Source organism: Panthera pardus, unplaced genomic scaffold, assembly GCF_024362965.1.
Source record: "Panthera pardus isolate Hobbes unplaced genomic scaffold, ASM2436296v1 HiC_scaffold_11, whole genome shotgun sequence".
Classification (NCBI taxonomy): domain Eukaryota; kingdom Metazoa; phylum Chordata; class Mammalia; order Carnivora; family Felidae; genus Panthera; species Panthera pardus.
The window spans coordinates 28,377,999-28,392,896 of NW_026526666.1; the positions used below are offsets into that span (position 1 = coordinate 28,377,999).

The following is a 14,898-nucleotide window of genomic DNA, read 5'->3' on the forward strand; positions in this document are numbered from 1 at the left end:
TTTTATTTAATGGAATTTTTTTAGTGTTTATTTTCTTTGTTGATTTATCAGCTATAAATATGTTTTGTTATTTTACTGGTTGCTTTAAGGTTCATAGTAGAAATCTCTAATTTATCTCTATTTGCCTTCAAGGGATCTCATACTATTTCAGATGTGGTGTAAGAACTTAGAATAGTACAGGGGCACTTAGGTGGCTCAGTCAGTTAAGCGTATACTTGGCTCAGGTCATGATCTCACAGTTGGTGAGTTTGAGCCCTGCATCAGGCTCTGTGCTGACAGCTCAGAGCCTGCGGCTGCTTTGGATTCTGTGTTTCCCTCTCTCTCTCTCTGCCCCTCCCCTACTATACTCTGTCTCTCTCTGTCTCAAAAATAAATAAACATTAAAAAAAAAAAAAAAAAGAATAGTACAGTTCCATATCTCCTCTCCAGTCCTTTATGCTAGTTTTGTCCTGTGTCTTCCTATTATATATGTTGTAACCCTCATTCTGTATTAATATTTTTGCTTCAACAATTATCTTTTATTTTTTTTTTTAATTTATTTTTATTTTTATTTTTTTTAACGTTTTATTTATTTTTGAGACAGGGAGAGACAGAGCATGAACGGGGGAGGGGCAGAGAGAGAGGGAGACACAGAATCGGAAGCAGGCTCCAGGCTCTGAGCCATCAGCCCAGAGCCCCACGTGGGGCTCGAACTCACGAACTGTGAGATCGTGACCTGAGCCGAAGTCGGACGCTTAACCGACTGAGCCACCCAGGCGCCCCAACAATTATCTTTTAAAGAAATTAAAATAATAAAATATCTCATATATTTATATAGTTTCCACCTCTGGAGCTCTTTCATTCTTTAACTCTAGATTTCCACCTGATATACTTTTCCTGTCTGAAGGACTTCATTTAATAATAATTCATGAAGGGTGGAGCTGCTCTTGTATGTTTGAGTCTTCATTTTGCCTTTGATTTGTAAAGATGTTTTCTTTGCATATAGGTTGACAGTTCCCCCACCCCCAGCCCCCACAGTGCTTCGGTGATGTTTCATTGACTTCTGTCTTGCATTGTTTTCATTAGGAAATCTGATCCATTCCTAATCTTTGTTCCTGTATATATAGTGTGGTTTTTTTCCTCTTTTTAAGATTTTTTTCTTTATTCTTGATCTAAGCAGTTTGATTCAGAGCTGCCTGATTGTACTTTTTTTCATGTTTCTTGTATTTGGGTTTTGTGGAACTTCTTGTACATTTATAGTTTTCTTCAAATTTGGAAACTTGTTGACAGTTTTTTTCGGTGGCCCAATCCATTGAGTGTCCAACTTCAGCTCAGGTTATGATCTCATGGTTCATGGTTTCGAAGTTGGGCTTTGTGTTGGCAATGCAGAGCCTGCTTCACATTCTCTGTCTCCCTTTCTCTCTGTTCCTTCCTGCTCATGCTCTCTCAAAGATAAACATTAAAAAAAAAAAGGGCACTTGTATTGAGCACAGGATGATGTATGTAAATGATGAAACACTGAATCTACTTCTGAAACCAATATTGTACTGTATGTTAACTAAAATAAAAATATTAATAAAAAAATGAATTGGTTCTTTAATGGAAAAATAGTGCACACAAAAGATAACTTTTGGTGCTGAGTTTGTAAGTGACCAAAGTTGAATTTATTTTTATGGTTGTGATCAGTAATTACTGTACTACTAATATATACAAAGCACTACAGTAGGAATTATTGTAAGTTATGGATATAGATGAACTTTTCTCCAAGTAATTCACAGTTTATTCAGGAATACCAGATGTGCCCTGTGTATATGTTAATATCTAAAGAATAATTACTAAGTTATTTAAAAACGTTCAGAAAAGAGGTTTTGACAAATCAGAATTTGAAGTTAAAGGAGCAAAAGGTTGTCATTGTTGTTCTTGTATGGATTACTCAAAATCTGTACTCTTATTTTTTTTTTTAAATATTTATTTTTGAGAGACAGAGCTTGAGTGGGGGAGGGGCACAGAGAGAGAGGGGGACACAGAATCCAAAGCAGGCTCCAGGCTCTGAGTGGCAACACAGAGCCTGACGCGGGGCTCGAACTCATAAGGTGAAAGATCATGACCTCAGTGGAAGTCAGACGCCCTGCCGACTGAGCCACCCAGGCTCCCCAAAATCTGTGCTCTTTTTGAGTTCACATTTTGAGTTTTTCTTTCCTTTCCTTCATTAAAACCCAGAATCCATGGGAAGGATTTATTTGTAGAGAGGTTGAATCTAGTGACACATTGTTTTACCTTAGAACAATCCTGGTGGAAAAACACATCTCTGACTCAATAAAAAATAAAATGGCAAACACTAGGTCTAGCTCTCTTCCCCCTGTTCTGCCCTACTACCCTGCCAACCTCTTATATCTGAGGAAAAAATTCAAAGAATGATAACTTAAATTTTCTCTGACCATTTCTGTGGTTTATAATATAGATATGCAAATTATATAATTCAAGTAAAAATTACGAGACACAGTTACTTTTTGTAGCAAGGGATATGCTTTTGTTCAAGAGTTTTTTCTTCTCCAAATATAGACTCATGCTACTCATGTTACTTAACTCACTTTAATTCAGAAAGTATAAAAATGGCAATATTTTAGAAAATTAAAATTAAACATTAAAATAACAAATTTTATAAACTGTTTTTTTCTTTCCCATAATTTTACTGCAATGATAACTTTTAAAAATCAGTACATGTGGCAACCCCAGAAAGATGTGAAGAAATGGTTCAATATAATATCAAAGATCTGTTTGATGAAAGTTAATAATTGATAGCCTTAAAGTTGAAATGGGACAGCTGTTTTTTTCCTGTGTGTTAAATGTGTTTTTCTTTTTCATTTTGAAAACATGAAGGCTTTGGCAGAGATGAATTTAGGAAGGTAAGGTTCAAGTGTAATAGCAGTACATTTTAATTAAGGAGGGGAATGTTGCTAATTTCAATTTTTAATAGGCCATTATTTGTGTGGTTTAAAAGTTTGTCATTGCAGCCATGTTCATTTCCTTTTACATTATATTTGGAATCAAAATTTGCTTTTTGATAGAGTTTTGGAAGTGAGATATGAGAATGAGGAAATATGGGTAGGGTTCTTTTAAACTAAATTAAATGTATTTTATGTATTTTTAAGTAAAGTAAGCAGGAATCTTTGAAACCGTAATATATCTTTATCTTACCAACATCTAAAGTTCTACCATCCAGTAAGGTGTGGCACTTGAGCACCTGAAATGTGGCTGGTCTGAATTCTTATGTGCTATAAAAGTGGAATGTACATAAGGTTTTGAATGGCTGATTTGAAAAAAAGAATATCTCATTAATTAAAATTTTGATAACATGCTAAAATGATATTTTGACTATATTTGGTAACATTATTAAAGTTAATTGTACTTGTTTCTTTTACTGTACATGTGGCTACTATAACATTTAAAATGATATAAGGGGCTTGCATTATATTTCTGTTGGACAGTGATGATCTAGATGATCTAACATAACTTTCATTGTAGGTTTATAGTTTTACTACTAAAGCATTACTTTGTTTACCTGAGGATACTCTCTATAATGCAACCCTGAATATTAAGGAAGTAAAAAGCTGAGCAAAACGTATATTTTTAAGTCTCTGTGTTAAAAATTCATGAATTTTAAATCATAGGCGAGGCTTTTAAGATCATCACACAAACTCTATCCTTCTTCTTTTCGTTGAAGGTTTTTAAAAATTTTTTAAATCAATTGTCTGATTTCCTGAGGAATTTGATGATGTAATTAAAAGAATTTATTGAACTCCTTTTTCTGTTGTAACTAGCTTAGTTTTACATCGTATCTTTACTATTGTTTAGTTAAATTTTTTTTAATGTTTATTTTTGAGAGAGAGAGAGAGAGAGAGAGAGAGAAAGAAAGAGTCAGAGCAAGGGAGGGTCAGAGAGAGAGGGAGACACAGAATCTGAATCAGGCTCTAGGCTCTGAGCTGTCAGTACAGAGTCTGACACAGGGCTCGAACTCACGAATGCAAGATCATGGCCTGAGCTGAAATTAAGCTGATGCTTAACTGACCGAGCCACCCAGGTGCCCCTATATCGTATCTTTAAATTAAGAAGTCTAAGAAGTATGCTATGCCTGTCTGTCCCAATGTCTGTGTAAAACTAATCCTCAAACCATCAGTTTCTGGTCAGAATATTTGGAAGGGAGCTGGAAGTCTCGTGTTCACCTTCTCTGAGACCTCATCTTAAACAAGAGAAAAAGAAAAAAACTGCTTGCTTTCAGAACTGGAGAGATCCCTATTATTTAGGCACCCCACTAAGAATTGTCTCTGAATTGCTTCTTGTGTTAATTCTTTGTGTTTTGTCTTAATTCTCCCTTTGTTGTTGTTGTTGTTGTTGTTGTTGTTGTTGTTGTTGCTCTGAGACTTGAATTTGTACTTGATGGTGTTGATGTGAATGGTTGTGACTACTCTGTGAGTCAGGCATGTATTTTGTTGCTAGTCATTTGCTTTTCTTTTAGCTCGCTGGTTGCTGTCTTTACCCCAGTACATTCATTCATATCTTGTTCCTTGGATGTAACGTTACAAGAGATATTTGAACCCCATGTTTGGAAAGTTGATCCCTCTGCAGTAAGTGCCAGAGTATTTAGCTTTCCAAATGTTTTTCTTATATGGCAATTTTTTTTACCTTAGCTTTTCTTAGATCTTTCTTCAGCTCTTTGTAAATTATCTTAGCAGTTTACACATTTCCAAATGGCATGATGACTTGTTGCTGTTTTGGTATCCATAGGAAAGCATTATGCTGAGTACAGTAGGATATTTAAAAAGTTTACTATCAATTCTTTGCTAATACAGTATTTCCCATTACCGGTGTGGAATACCTTTTAAGACCCCCAGTGGGTGTCTGAAATCGTGGATAGTACCAAACTCTATGTATACTGTTTTTTTTTCTATACATATGTACTCATGATAAAGTTTAATTTATAAATTTGGCACAGTAAGAGATTAGCAACAATACCTAATAATACAATAGAGCAATTATAGCAATATAGTGAAATAAAAGTTGTGTGAATGTGCTCTCAAATATCTTAATATACTGTTTTCAGAGATGTTAAGATGCCTACCTGATAAGTTCTAAGCTTCAGACTTGTCTTTTTAGTTACAAGATGCTTATCTACATTGATGTCCCCCAAGTACTTCATACTCTAGATACCTAAAAGATAACCCATTGTTTTCCTTTTCCTTCTTTGTATTTTTCAGTCATGGTATTATAGCAAGAGAGGCTTTTTCTTTGATGTTTATCAAGTGTGCACTGCTCCACGCTACTCTTTTTTTCTTACATGCCCATCAGAAAGCTCACGTTCTGCTGTTTTCCTTAGATAGGTGACCTCTTGGTGAGGATAAGGTTCAGTTCTTAGTTGTTAAGATACGGTAAAGGTAATCTCCCTAATAAAATAAAACTCACACTATTCCCTGTGTTGGCATATTCCCCTTGTTGTCAGCTCTCTGTTTAGTTGCTGCTTCTGTCCTTTAGAGAGCTGAGAATACCTTTTCTCTGCCAAGTCTTCTAAGCTTCTGGAAGCTGCCACACCTACATTTTCTCCATCCTTAATGCTACTTGAAGTCCAACTGAAAATTAGCTTTAGCACCCCATCTCAGATAATGTGGGGTTATAGCAAATGCTGTTCTTAGAGGTAGAACTCTAACAAAAACTTGGAGTTGCTTACTTAGGAGACTGAAGATTATGTATTGTCCAGTCAGTAGAGATCCAGTAGAGACGTTTTAGTCTGGCAGCATTCTGGGAGGATGAATACATTTGGGCTTGTGAATTATTGTATAGCAGTGGCAGTTAAAAAATGGCCAGGAAGCCACACAAATCTGTGAGGAATGCCCTTGATTGTAGTATACAGTATTCCTACTGGGCCAGTATTCTTTTCCTTGAATCTGATAAATTTCTTCTTACTAGTTAGTCATAAGGAAATTATGATGGGATGGGAAGGTAGTTTCTGTTCTTGCAATAAATCCGTCCAAGGCAGTGAACCCATGTGCTCTGGACAGAGGGAAATAAGTAAGTTTTGAATAGACTTTTCAGTAGTCCACAGACCTATGAGTAATGCTTACCATTTTCCCAGTTGCTAGCCGCAAGTCTTTGGAAATTGACATTTTCAAGGTAGTATGCTCCCTCTGTTACCATGTCGGAATGTTTTAATTATCTTGCTGTTTAAGAGTCTTCCTGAGTTGTTTCATCACTGTATTTAACAAAGAGGAGTAAAAATACCTGATTCTAACTACACATTCTATAAAGTCTATGTTTTCTTAATGAATTTGTAAATTGTTTACCTGCATGCCATGACTTAGTAGTCAAATGGGGAGAGACTTGATAATATCATTTCAAGTATTACTTCTTGAAAATGCTTCAACTCTTTGACAAAAGGACTTCTTTATGCCTATGACTTTGAAAAAAATTCTGAAGTTTCTCTTTAGAAAATTCTAAAATTTGTTAGAGTGCTCAACAAATTTGAAAAGAAAAAAATGAGATAATGTTTATCTTTTCCTTTCTTTACAGAATAGATGCATTTAATATAGCAAAAACAGTACTTTCTAAAGTCAAGTCATTATATTAAAAGGTTATAAAGGGCTTTCGATAATAAAAAGCAATAGTTTCTCACCTAATTGTCACTGCTCCTAGTGTCATTAACCATAGACAATATTTTCTATAAATTGTTATAAAGTTGGTGTATAATTTGCAGAGAAATACTCAGTTCTTAAGTATAGTTTGTTTTGACAAATTTGATTGTGTATTACCCACATGCCCATTAAACACATGGATGATTTCTATCGTGTTAGAAAATTCCTATCATCCCAGAAATTTTCTTGTGCCCTTTTGTAGCAACCTCACCACCTTGAAACCTCTCTTCTGATTTTTATTGCCATTGATATATTTTACGTGTTTTTCTATATAACACTTTTTTTGAGCTATAATTCATATACATGCAATTCACTACTTTAAAGTGTACCATTCAGTGTTTTTTCACATATTCAGAGTTGTGTAGCTATCACCACAGGAAAACACGTATCCATTAGCAACCCCTGGCCATTGCTTCTTACTCTTCTCACTTCCACTCCACTTCTCAGCAACAACTGATCTACTTTATGAAGTCTAGATATTTAATATAAATTGAATTATACAATATGTTTCCTTTTGTGGCTTCTTTCACTTAGCATCATATTTTCAAGGTGCATCCATGTTGTAGCATGTACTAATACTTCATTCCTCTTCATGACTGAATAATATTCCATTGTATGGCTGTATCAGTGTTTTTTATCCATTTAACAGTTGATGGACATTGGATTGTTTCCACTTTGGGACTGTTATGAATAAATGCTTCCATGAATATTTTTTGTATAAGTTTTGTGCATCTGTCACTACAAGAAACCGCATGCCCATTTACATTTGTTTCCTATCCCTTCTCGGGCATAGCTTTTCCATTTCTCTTAGAATTGTCGGATTGTTTTCCAAAGTGGTTTTACTATTTTACATTCACATCAGTGGTGTCTAAGCGTTCCTGTGTACTCCATATCTTCACCAGCAGTTGTTATTGTGGCTTTCAGTTATAACCATCCTAGTGGTTGTAAAGTGATATCTTATTACGGTTTTGGTTTGCATTTCCCAAATGATTAGTGATGCTGAGCAGCTTTTCATGTGCTTATTGGCTATTGTATATCTTCTTTGGAGAAATGTTTATTCTGATTATTTGCCCAGTTTTTAATTGGGTTGCTTGTTTTTATTATGGAGTCATAAGAGTTTCTTATATATTTTAGATATGTCTTCTGAGTTGCAAATAGTTTTTCTTCTTCCTTACGTTTTCTTTTCACTTTCTTGATGGCATCCAGGAAGGCACAAAACATTTAAAAAAGTTTTTTTAAATGTTTTTTTTTAATTTATTTTGGAGGGGGGGCAGAGAAAGAGAAAGAGGGAGACAAAATCCAAAGCAAGCTCCAGGCTCTGAGCTGTCAGCACAGAGCCCAATGTGGGGCTTGAACCCACAAACCGTAAGATCATGACCTGAGCCGAAGTTGGACACTTAACCGACTGAGCCACCCAGGTGCACCAAAACATTTTTAATTTTGGTGAGTTCAGTATGTTTATATAATTATAAATACGTAAAACTTTGGATTGGGAGTAACTTGGTCTGCGAATGTTCCACAAGACAAGCAAGCATTTCTAATAAGTTTTAACTTGATAAACATGTGATGTCTTGCAATATGAGTAGTATGTGACACTGAATGTCACATGATCACAACTAAGCCAATGGTTCTTGAAATTCACTTTGATACACAAGTGCTTTGGATCACAAGCATGTTTCCAGAATGAATTATGCATGCAAACCAAGGTTTTACTGTATATACGTGTATAGATATAGATATAGATATAGTCATTTGTGCTTTGGGTGTCATATTTAAGAATATTTATGTATGCATGTATGTATGTATATTTTGAGAGAGACACATGCTCACAGTGTGAGCGGGAGAAGGGCAGAGGGAGAGGGAGACACAATCTGAAATGGGCTCTAGGCTCTGAGCTGTCAGCACAGAGCTGGGTGCAGGGTTTGAATTCATGAATGGTGAGATCATTAACTGAGCCAAAGTCTGACGCTTAACCGACTGAGTCACCCAGGTGCCCCAATTACTTATTTTTTTTTTTAAGTTTACATAATTTTTTTGAGAGAGGAAGGAGGGGAGCAGGGAGGGAAGGAGAGCGAGAATCCCAGGCAGGCTCTGCGCTGTCAGTGCAGAGCCTGACACAGGGCTCAATCTCACAAATTGTGAGATCATGCCCTGAGCCGATACCAAGAGTCACGTGCTTAAGCGAATGAGCCACACCAGGAGCCCATAAGAAGGCTCTACCTAACCCAAAGTCATGAGGATTTACTCCTATATATATATATTTTTTTTAATTTTTTTAATGTTTGTTTATTTTTACGAGAGAGACAGAGTGTGAGTGGGGGAGGAGCAGAGAGAGAGGGAGACATAGAATCTGAAGCAGGCTCCAGGCTCTGAGCTGTCAGCACAGAGCCCGATGAGGGGCTTGAACTCACGAACCGGGAGATCATGACCTGAGCTGAAGTCGGATGCTTGCCGACTGAGCCACCCAGGCGCCCCTCTCCTATATTTTTTCTATAATATGCTTGTTCTTGAACTTGATATAAGTGAAATAATATAGTATGTACTTGAGTGCATCTGGCTTCTTTCACTCAACCTAACATTTATAAGATTTATCCATTTTATTGTATGTATCAGCAGTTTGTTTCTTTTTATTGCTGAGTTAGTATTGCAAGGAATGAATATATCAAAATTTGATCATTTACTTTTCTGGATATTTGGGTTGTTTCTGGGTTGTAACTATTATGAATTAAGCTTCTGTGAACTTTCTTCACATCTTTTTGTGGATATGATTATTCATTTCTCTTGCTGGATCAAATGAAAATTTAGTTCTTCAAAGTGGTTGAACTAGGACATCATTTATTTACCTTGAGAGAGTCCATGAGAAGGCAGAGGAAGGGGAGATAGAGGATCCCAAAGGTGCTCCACACTGTCAGTGTGGAGCCCATTGTAGGGCTCAAACTCATGAACCATGAGATCATAATCTGAGCTGAAATCCAGAGATGAATGCTTAACTGACTGAGCCACATTGCATAGTGTGATTTTAATTTGCTTCATCCTGATGACTAAAACACAAGTTGAATGTTTTCCCATTGCTTTTTGGCCATTTGATTATTTTGTTTTGTAAAATGTCAGCTTAAGTCTCTTAATCATTAAAAAAAAAAAACAAAAAAAAAACTGTGTTGTTTGCATTTTTCATTACTGACTTTAAGAGTTCTTTGTGTATTCTGGATACCAGTCTTATGTGATACATATGTGAGAACTTTTTTTCCTCAGTCTATAGTTTACCTTTTCATTTTCTGAAGGGTATCTTTTGAAGAGTAGGGTTTTTAAGTTTTTTTTTTTTTTTAAATTTTTTTTTTTTCAACGTTTTTTATTTATTGTTTGGACAGAGAGAGCCAGAGCATGAACGGGGGGCGGGGCAGAGAGAGAGGGAGACACAGAATCGGAAACAGGCTCCAGGCTCCGAGCCATCAGCCCAGAGCCTGACGCGGGGCTCGAACTCACGGACCGCGAGATCGTGACCTGGCTGAAGTCGGACGCTTAACCGACTGCGCCACCCAGGCGCCCCGGGTTTTTAAGTTTGATGAAGTCTGCTTTATTTTTTCTTTTGAGGTTAGTGTTTCTTTGTGTCTCATTAACACATTTTGCCTATTTCAAGGTTGTAAAGTCTTTTTCCTGTTTTCTTCAAGGAGTTTTAATAGTTTTTAGCTTTTATATTAATGGCTGTTGTCCATTTGAGTCCTTTTTGTTTGGTGAGTTAAGGCAAGAACAGTATTTTACTTTATTTTTATTATTTATTTAAGTTCTTTTTTAAAAAATATAATTTATTGTTAAATTGGCTAACATACAGCTTGTAAAGTGTGCTCTTGGTTTTTGGAGTAGATTTCCCATGGTTCATCGGTTACACACAACACCCAGTGCTCATCCCAACAAGTGACCTCCTCAATGCCCATCACCCATTTTCCCCTCTCCCCCACCCTCCCATCCACCCTCAGTTTGTCCTCTGTATTTAAGAGTCTCTTATGGTTTGCCTCCCTCCCTCTCTGTCTGTACCCTACCATTCCCCCATCATCTTCCGTTAAGTTTCTCAAGATCCACATAGGAGTGAAAACAGATGATATCTGTCTTTCTCTGACTGATTTATTTCACTCAGCGTAATACCTTCCAGTTCCATCCACGTTGCTACAAATGGCATGATTTCATTCTAACTGCTAGTAGTATTCCATTGTATACATAAACCATATCTTCTTTATCCCTTCATCAGTTGATGGACATTTAGGCTATTTCCATAATTTGGCTATTGTTGAAAGCGCTCCTGTAAACATTGGGGTACATGTGCTCCTGTGAATGAGCACTCCTGTATCCTTTGGATAAAATTACTAATAGTGCTATTGCTGGGTCATAGTGTAGTTCTGTTTTTAATTTTTTGAGGAACCTCCACACTGTATTCCAGAGTGGCTGCACCAGTTTGCATTCCCACCAGCAGTGCAAGAGGGTTCCCCTTTCTCCACATCCTCGCCAGCATCTGTAGTTTCCTGAGTTGTTCATTTTAGCCACTCTGACCAGTGTGAGGTGGTATCTCAGTGTGGTTTTGATTTGTATTTCCTGATGATGCATGACATTGAGGATCTTTTCATGTGTCTGTTGGCCATCTGGATGTCTTTGGAAAAGTGTCTATTCATGTCTTCTGCCCATTTCTTCACTGGATTATTTGTTTTTTGGGTGTTGAGTTTGGCAAGTTCTTTATAGATTTTGGATACTAACCCTTTATCGGATATGTCATTTGCAAATATCTTTGCCCATTCTTTTGGTTGCCTTTTAGTTTTGTTGATTGTTTCCTTTGCAGTGCAGAGGCTTTTTATCTTGATGAGGTCCAAGTAGTTCATTTTTGCTTTTAATTCTTTTGCCTTTGGAGATGTGTCAAGCAAGAAATTGCTGCAGCTGAGGTTATAGAGGTTGTTGCCTGTTTAGGGTTTTGATGGTTTCCTGTCTCACATTTAGGTCTTTCATCCATTTTGAGTTTATTTTTGTGCATGGTTTAAGAAAGTGGTCTAGTTTCATTCTTCTGCATGTTGCTGTCCACTACTCCCAGCACGATTTGCTAAAGAGACTGTCTTTTTTTCCACTGGATCAAAGAACAGTATTTTAAATAATGTGGTATCTTGGAATATTGCATTTATAAATTTTTCTCACAGTTCTATATATTTGTGTATGTTATTTCAATGTCCTCTGAAAAGAAACTGCTTTACCCACTTCTCTAACTCACCCATGATTGCACTTGGTATTCTTGCTTATGCCAAAAGTTAGAACTTGGCAATCTCTGAGACCTCTCTGACTCTCTAGAAGCCTTCTGTCTAGGCACTTTTTCATCTATACTTCCATCATATTTCAAACTTAGGTTTAGCTTAGGAAATACCATTATATTCTTTTTAAATTACATCTCTCTATTGATGGTAGTGCTGCAGTTTCATTATTTGGCATATAGCAAGCATTCAGTGAATAATTAAATGAAGAACTGAAGTTCAAGTAATTTCAGTGGAGTTTGTTTCTCTATTCCATTTAGAATTCTGAGGGATTACAATCGTATATAAAAGTGCTTACACAAAGGGGTGCCGCAGTGGCTCAGTTGGTTAAGCGTCCGACTTCAGCTCAGGTCATGATTTCACAGCCCGTGAGTTCGAGCCCCGCATCAGGCTCTGTGCTGACAGCTCAGAGCCTGGAGCCTGCTTCAGATTCTGTGTCTCCCTCTGTCTCTGCCCCTGCTCAGCTTGCACTCTCTGTCTCAAAAATAAACATTAAAAAAATTTTTTTAAAATAGTGCTTACATATATGTAACACTAATTTTTCCATAAGATATATTGTGGACTTACTGAAATAATATCTATGGAAAAAGCAGTAAAGCATTATCATTAATTTTTTTTATTATTTTATTTTTTAAATTTACATTCAAGTTAGTTAACATATAGTGCAACAATGATTTCAGGAGTGGATTCCTTAGTGCCCCTTACCCATTTAGCCCATTCCCCCTCCCACAACCTCTCCAGCAACCCTCTGTTTATTCTCTATATTTAAGAATCTTTTATATTTTGTCCCCCTCCTGTTTTTATATGATTTTTGCTTCCCTTCCCATGTATTCGTCTGTATATCATTTTGTATCTTAAAGTCCTCACATGAGTGAAGTCATATGATTTGTCTTTCTCCGACTAATTTCGCTTAGCATAATACCCTCTAGTTCCATCCATGTAGTTGCAAATGGCAAGATTTCATTCTTTTTGGTTGCTGAGTAATACTCCATTGTATATATATATGCCACATCTTCTTTATCCATTCATCCATTGATGGACATTTGGGCTCTTTCCATACTTTGGCTATTGTTGATAGTGTTGCTATAAACATTGGGGTGCATGTGTCCTTTCGAAACAGCATACCTGTATCCCTTGGATAAACACCTAGTAGTGCAGTTGCTGGGTCGTAGGGTAGTTCTATTTTTAACTTTTTGAGGAGCCTCCAGACTGTTTTTCAGAGTGGCTGCACCAGTTTGCATTCCTACCAGCAGTGCAAAAGAGATCCTCTTTATCTGCACCCTCTCTAACATCTTTTGTTGCCTGAGTTGTTCATGTTAGCCATTCTGGCAGGTGTGAGGTGGTATCTCATTGTGGTTTTACTTTGTATTTCCCTGATGATGAGTGATGTTGAGCATTTTTTCATGTGTCAGTTGGCCATCTGGATGTTCTTTGGAGAAGTGTCTATTCATGTCTTTTGCCCATTTCTTCACTGAATTCTTTGTTTTTTGGGTGTTGAGTTTTATAAGTTGTTTATAGATTTTGGATACTAACCCTATATCTGATCTTTATGTCGTTTGCAAAAAATCTTCTCCCATTCTGTCAGTTGCCTTTTAGTTTTGCTGATTGTTTCATTCGCTGTGCAGAAGATTTTTATTTTGATGAGGCCCCAGTAGTTCGTTTTTGCTTTTGTTTCCCTTCCCTCTGGAGATGTGTTGAGTAAGAAGTTGCTGCAGACAAGGCCAGAGAGGTTTTTGCCTGCTTTCTCCTTGAGGATTTTGATGACTTCCTGTCTTACATTCAGGTCTTTCATCCATTTTGAGTTTATTTTTGCATATGGTGTAAGAAAGTTGTCCAGGTTCATTTTTCTGCATGTCGCTGTCAAGTTTTCCCATCACCACTTGCTGAAGAGACTGTCTTTATTCCATTGGATATTCTTTCCTGCTTTGTCCAAGATTAGTTGGCCATATGTTTGTGGGTCCATTTCTGGGTTCTCTGTTCTGTTCCATTGATCTGAGTGTCTGTTCTTGTGCCAGTACCATACTGTCTTGATGGTTACAGCTTTGTAGTATAGCTTGAAGTCCAAGATTGTGATGCCTTCTGCTTTGGTTTTCTCTTTCAAGATTGCTTTGGCTATTTAGGGTCTTTTCTGTTTCCATACAAATTCTAGGATTGTTTGTTCTAGCTCTGTGAAGAATGCTGATGTTATTTTAATAGGGATGCATTGAATATGTAGATTGCTTTGGGAATTATTTTTTTTCCAATAAAGAATATTTATAGCAAATAGTTGACGCTTAATTTGGCTGTTTTATCCATTTTTCTATTTCTAGCCATATTTGGGATATTTAATTTAAATCATTGTTGCAGTGGAAATGTATGAAACTATCCCATTAAGAAGAATAGTATTTGTGCAGTTTTTATTATGTTGTGTTAACTGATTATGACATATTTGGGATTTGAAGTTCTTTTTTTAATATGCAGATTTTGATTTTATTTCAACTCAGTTGATACTTAATGTACCTTGTTATTGTGCTAAGTGCTTTCAGGGATATAAAGATGAATAAATCTCCCATGCAAAGGGTGTTTCTAATAGTCTGCTCAGTAGGGTTTGATACATATATTTTTTTATTAGTTTTTATATATCTTTAATATTTGGAGCATTTGTTATATCCTAAATAGAGGACTTTCTCAAGGCATTATTCTAAGTAAGTGGTAGTCATGTTAAAAACAGAAATAGATCTTTGAGGACCCTTATTTGAATGACATGTAATTTCTGTCTTTATAGTGAGAGAGCCACATTTTCCAGTCTTTCATTATAGTGTGTTTATTTATGAAATAAATAATAGATTTGATGTTGTGATAAGTCATAGAACTGATCTCTGAAATTATCTCATCTTTGAACAGATAAGGAAATACAAAGGCGAAAGGATCTTAAGAATGAAGAGGTCTCAGTTTGAGAGTGCAAACCCAGTGAT

The 14,898-nt window shown here is 36.4% G+C and overlaps 1 protein-coding gene across 10 annotated transcripts in view; it reads left to right on the plus strand.

Annotated features, from left to right (window-relative positions):
- EVI5 (ecotropic viral integration site 5) overlaps positions 1-14,898 on the plus strand; it is a 241,354-nt gene that overhangs the window by 70,421 nt on the left and 156,035 nt on the right. The window contains exon 1 of one of the 10 annotated variants that reach the window (XM_019437924.2): positions 2,720-2,885. The exons of the other annotated variants lie outside the window; for them this stretch is intronic. Coding sequence (XP_019293469.1) covers positions 2,854-2,885 — 32 coding nt within the window. The 5' untranslated portion in view covers positions 2,720-2,853. Of the gene's footprint in view, positions 1-2,719; positions 2,886-14,898 lie in introns of those variants that run through there. 10 annotated transcript variants of the gene reach the window in all.